The 6,000-nt window shown below is 43.3% G+C and overlaps 2 protein-coding genes across 2 annotated transcripts in view; both read left to right on the forward strand.

Moving 5' to 3' along the window:
• The window catches only part of LOC146593828 (cell surface hyaluronidase CEMIP2-like), a 55,508-nt gene that overhangs the window by 49,034 nt on the left and 474 nt on the right, over nt 1-6,000 (forward strand). The window contains exons 21-22 of the mRNA XM_085308721.1: nt 1,921-2,081; nt 3,357-3,466. Of these exons, the coding sequence (XP_085164847.1) occupies nt 1,921-2,081; nt 3,357-3,466 (271 nt within the window). The remainder of the gene's footprint in view (nt 1-1,920; nt 2,082-3,356; nt 3,467-6,000) is intronic.
• Nucleotides 1-6,000, forward strand: part of CEMIP (cell migration inducing hyaluronidase 1) — a 119,475-nt gene that overhangs the window by 46,306 nt on the left and 67,169 nt on the right. The window lies entirely within an intron of this gene.

Consider the following 6,000-nt stretch of genomic DNA (forward strand, 5'->3'; position numbering starts at 1 on the left):
ATCACCTCAAAAGAAGAATTAACACCACCACTCTAATATAGAGGAATGAGGGAAAAAAGCACACCAAAAGTCACTGTTTACAAAGGACTCGGGGAACAAAAACAAGTTTGTTTTTATAATTCTGTTTGCTGGCACTGCACTAAAAATTAAAATTAACTGTATTTTCCCTACTGAAAGAGTTTGGAGTTGTCAGGTTGTCCCTACAYCTCTTTTACGTGTCTGCCTAGATGGAGAAGGGTGACTACGGAACCGTGTTTGCCAGGACGCTTTCCAGGTTAACATGCCTCATGCTACCGAATTGCAATCATTGCTAACGAATGCCAAGCAAAGCTAGTTCAGCGTCCTTAAGGAATCAGAGCAGCCAAGATTCCTTGCCATGTGCACTGGCTGCATTGTCAAAAATTAATTCAAAACCGTTAGCAAGTAGGAGTTATTTGAGGAAGCATCCTCCTTACCTGCGGGGAATCGCAAAGCCCCGCGTGTGCGCAGCACTTCCAGGCTCTTTGTTCGTAGCCAGGCCCGCTCAGCGAGGTGGCAAAGCCAGGGGTTTCCACAAAGCCTCTTTGCATTTTCCAAAGCTTTAATTCAAACCATTGTTTTCCAAAGGAAGTTTTATTTCAGACACATGTACTCTTAGCTGAATTAAGGGCTGGGCTAGGCAAACAATAAGGACTAGCATTTGAAAGGGAGTTCTTACCCTCAGCCTTGAAAAGTTGAAGAAATATAGAAAGAACGGAATRAAGAAGAGAAGCCCCATACTTCTGAGGCAGGTGTTTTGTTCTTGTTTTGCCAAATGAAACTCAAATCTTAAAAAATATTTTAAGTTTACAATCTAAGCTTCCACAAAGTTTGAAATAATTTTCTTTTTAAGGAGAGGGACGGACAGTCTYACTCTCCCTCATCCTGCCCTCAACTACATGTTCCCACCTTCTCCCACATGCTGGCACAAGGGCTYGGGCAGCTGCAGAGTGATGGGAAGCCACCCCAGGTGCCGAAGCCCTTCGCAGTGCCCTGGTCCCGCTCCCAGTGCAGGACCCGAGTCGTGGGCTGGTGCAGAGGAGGCACTGGGAGTGTGCAGTGGGGAGCCAGGTGCTCAGCGGGCTTTTATTTTGCCAGCTGCTCGTGTTCRCCTAGGCTGAGGTTTCTCACCGCCTGGCCACAGCACACTTGGTGGGCTTGGAGGAGGTTGTGCGGTGTCTGTCCCCATGGCTGGGCTGGCTCACAGGGATGCTCTGGAGATGCACCAGGGCTTGSCACCTCAGAGAGCCCTTAGCCTGCTAAACACGAAGATCATGGTGCATCATGAGAGATGTAATCCGAGGAGGGAACCCTTGCTATAGGAAAGGTGGCGAATACGAGCCACTTGTGCTACATCTTCCTCGAGGAACTGGGACAGCAGTACCAAGAAGAAATATTTTGATTTTGAAACTTTTTGATAGTCACATTTCCAGGGAAAATAAAAATGTCTGKTTTTTTGCTCCTATTCCCCATCCACTGTCCCAATACCTCTCCTTTGCTACTTGGTCAAATCTGCTTTGCTAAGTGACAGTAATTTCAACTTACGTGAGAAGAACCTGTATTAAGACTAGACTAAGCGTTTTACTCATGGGATTCTCAGCTTCCCAACTTTATCTTCTCGATGTACAAAAGATATAGACAACCTTATTTCTCTTGTTTTAATACCCCATTGGGCTTACCAGAGTCAATGAGAAATAAGCTGTTGCCTGCCTCCYGTGACTCACCAGCTGTAAGTGATTTCACTTCATCTGTGCTAATTGCGCATTTAAAATTATAGGATGTAAACCCTTGGAGTTTTCCTTGCTTGTAACTTCCATCTTATGAAAAAGCAGGATCAAAATCTGAAGCTTCTCTGTCATTTACTGCCTGCCTCCATGAAACTTACCTCTGCTTTTGTTGCAGATAAATGGTAAAATTTTCCTGTTCAGTAGCCGTGGGATATTCTTCGTGGTGCTGGATGCATGTTCAGGAGCAGTCATGAGTAGGCGGCACTTTGACACAGCTAGTGATGAAAATTCTGCCAATTCAATAACTGACTATGTTCAAACATTTATAAAAGAGAGGTAAGCAAAGCGCTGAAAGCCCAGTTCGTGTAGCAACACGTGGGTGACAGACAAAGAAAAGGAAACGACCTACTTTCGTACCTGAACCCGTGTTCGGAAGAAAACTGGCAAAGATTAAATGTGTTCAAACACCAAATATCAACCACATATAAGAGAAGCACCGTTTCTCCGACAGGGCTGCCCAGATTAGAGCAGACAGAGATGGATTTTCTGGAAAACTGGGAATTCCATCTAAATTAACAATTCTTTTTCCAGTGTGGTGTAGATAAGGTCCTTGCAGTGACATTTGCAGTTCTGTCCACTTATCCTGATATCCAGCAATTTTCTGGCAGTTGATGAYGAATTTTTCCATTGCTGAAATGAGTTGGCTTCTGTTTATTCTTGCTGATTGTTTTTGAGTCTTTTAGCAGATGAAAAATCATAGGCGCGCCAGGTTTGCCAGTACAGTTTTTCCTGGGCAAGCCACGAATAGGCCTGCCTGCCTGCCGGCTCTGTTACCTTGACTGTGTGCTGGCAATGGTCTGGATCATCTCTGTTTGTGTCTGTTCCACATTCCTTGTGGTTTTATGTGTCGCCACATAAACACGGAACAACAGAGATTTATAGATAAATTCTTGGCTGCTGACAGAAGCAGGTCAAATAACCAGAAAACAGACTTTCAGTCCAAGACATTTCTGAGCAGTTCATGACCAGAGACTTGAACACTCCGGAGTTATTACGTCTTTATTTATGCTCGTAAGTATGTATCTGTATGTAAAGTGCAGAAAGTGACTCTGTCCTTCTGATGCTTGATTTTCTCCTATGGACGCATAATTTGCAAGCCTGGGCGTTCAACTAAATGCAACCAGTCGTGCCTACAATTCATTGCAGGTGTAATTCATTGAGGGCTTAAGGCACATCGAGGACCAAAGTCMGACTGAGGCTTGACTGAACCTCAGACCCAAAATATAGAAAGTTGCAGGGTCTCAGGACTGCACAGTACCTGAATTTCTTCTGCAGCTGAGTATYTTTCTCTCCCAGGGGGATGCACTTTCAAACAGTCATTCATGCTGTGTTTAATTCCATGGGAAGCACAGGTTTAATTCAGGGACATATTTAAACAGAGGTTTAAACTTATGGAGGTTCATGCGTGGTTGGAACCAAAGGGAATTAAGCATATTGATAAAGTTGAGCAGGCTCTTAAGTGCTTTTCTGAATTGGAGCTTAAAGGCCTTGTAGATGCTTAACAAAAGTCACGTTTTGCGATCATGCGGTAATTCCTGCCCTTCTTTTCAGATCGCTTGTTCTTGTGTGCTCCAGAGATATCACAGAAATGGCAGRGAGTCCTGCAATGTCTGTCTTCACCAGGTTAGGGGCTGCAAAGCCTATTATCTTCCATAAAAAAGGTAAATATATTTATTCCGTCATGACTTTTTGGCCTAAAAATTGCTGGTGTGTTTTCTTAGCCAAAATGCACAGATAACTTGGATAGTGTTTACCAGTATATTTGCTACTATAAAATATATCAGTGTAATCTAGTAATGTAAACTTCTTGGCTCAGGGATGGTTAGAAGCAGAAGAGCTATTTTAAGTTTTTGACCCTAACTCAGCAGTAAGAAGCTGCATGCTACAAATTTTTCATCCTAAAAAGAGCCTGTTTTTTCCAATGAAAAATAAATCATTTGGTAAACATTTGATAAAGACTTTATCTCTAAAATTTAAATTCTTTACAAGGGAAAACAACCATAAACTAAAAGGTCGATGAAAAAGAGAMTAGCCTGAAGTGAAATAGGATATTTTTTTCTTTTTTGGGTGCAGTGAAATGCTCTCAGAGAGAAAGTGAAATGATCGGTTTGGGAAAATTCTTATCGTATTTTTACCTTGAATTGCCACAAGAAATCCATTGGTATCATTTGTCCAGATAATCCCAGTGGGTTTGCGTGACAGAGTTTTAGAGCATTGGTTGAGAAATGTCACCACTGCATTTTCAAAGAAACAAGAAGGCAAATTGAAAAATCTTTRCAGAAAACAGGGGTCCAACCCTGATCAGCCAGACTTTTTTCAGGCCACAGCCCACTTCTCCCCAGGGTGAGGAGGCAGCAACTTTTTACTAGAGTGATTTGGGGTCTTATCTCGAAACCGTGCAGCCGCACATCCAGATAACATAAATAATCCAGGGGAAGCAGAGGCCCCTCGGTTTCGATCTGCACAGCTCCCCTGCAGTCCCCGGGCTGCCCCCAGCACCCGTCAGAAACGCGCTGTCCTCGCTGCGACGAAGCCGGCGCCTGCAACGCCGCTGACCGGCGCGCTTCGGTGGCAGCACGGGCTCTGCTCTGAACTCCCCGTTTCCGACTGATTTAGCTAAACTTCTGGTGGAAGCTCGGGGTGCAGGTAGCTGCTGTCCACGTGTTGCCTTTACCGCCTGGCGTTTCCTGCTGGAAGGCAGGTGGTTGCTGAAGTCCAGGTTTGGAGAAATAGATCATTCAGTTGATAAGGAAATCAGGAGCGCAGCCGGCCAGCTTGGTGAGGATTCATTTGTTATCTCTTAAGCAGAGATCAGATGCAGAATTGGCAGTATTTTCAGCTCCTTTTTATTTATTTTTTTCTTTCTTTGCTTCTGCTTTACAGCAATGTATATCAGTTTTTGGTTCAAGGTCCCATTACTGTCCCAGGTGGAGGAGAACATATTCCTTACAACCAAGACWGTGATTTCACTTTGGTGCCTGTTTGGTTCCCAAGAAGTTGTTTCTTCTTTCATCACTTTAAAAGCAAAAATTTGAGGTTTTCTTTTTCCCTYTTTGTCCTAAAACTTCATTGCTTCATTCTTTTGTGAAAGTCCTGAATACTTTGGGAAGGAATTTTTTGATTAAAAAGTAATCTTGTTTTGTTTGTTTTGTCAAGCTTCTTTTTCCCTGAAACACCTGTGCTGCTCGCCTCTGTGCRGCACTCATAGAGCATTTTGTGAGTCTCCAGCCCCAGCTGCTGCCGGAGCATAAAAAAGGAGCAGCCAGAACACCCAGTCCCAGGGAAAAGCCAAGGAGCTCCTTGGTGAGCTCCAAGGTGGCCTTCTCCTTGCTCTTGCTCAGGGTGGTGTGAGAAGTTGCTGTGCTGGACTAAACCGCTGCTGGCTGATCACCCGTTGCTCGTGTTACACTTTTCGTAAGAGCAAGGGTGTTAACCCATGGTCTGCCCTAATTTCCAGTCTTCCAGGGTAATTACGTTCTGATTCGTTAGCATTCTCCTGCTGGTTCAGGTATGTGCGCTGTTTGACTTCACAACTTGCAAAATGATTCGATGCAGAACTGCTTAAGGCAGCCGCTGCGGTTYGCTCTGGGTGTGCTTGCATTTTAGGGAAGGTTAAATCAATTCTCCTAAGTGCATATTGTTCCTACCAAAGGTAATGCAAAAAGAATGATCTTGACACCAGCAGGATCAGGATTTAGGGTATTGTAGCCTGGTTTTGCAAAATGTTATTCGGATTAGAAGAGTTTACAGGAATAGTCTTGATCCAACCATCTGCAAATAGCCTTGGGAGTCTTTGCAATGAAAAGCATAATATAAACAGAGGACATTATTATTAAAATCAAAGAAAGTATTATGCCTTTGTACTTTGTGATGGCAGAGAACCGTAATGGAGATGATACAGGGAACCATTTAGCCATGGCAGGAAAAAACTGATATAAACTAATAAAAGAAGGATTCAGAGCTCCTAACTATTTTCATGTAGTCAAATATGGAAAAGTACTAGTGCTTAAAAATAAAGAGTAAAACAATATTCCTGCTAACACACATCCGGGAATCTATCTTAGCTCATTGAAATACCTGCAGATCTGTGCTGCGGTGAGATTATGGCTTCAGGAAGGCTTATTCCCTCTTTCATCAACCTTTTGTGTCTCCTAAATGTTCTGTTATTTTAATCCAAGGCAAAAAAAAAAAAAAA

Source organism: Rhea americana, unplaced genomic scaffold (genome assembly GCF_003343005.1).
Source record: "Rhea americana isolate MKP2758 unplaced genomic scaffold, rheAme1 scaffold_28, whole genome shotgun sequence".
In the NCBI taxonomy this organism is placed as follows: domain Eukaryota; kingdom Metazoa; phylum Chordata; class Aves; order Rheiformes; family Rheidae; genus Rhea; species Rhea americana.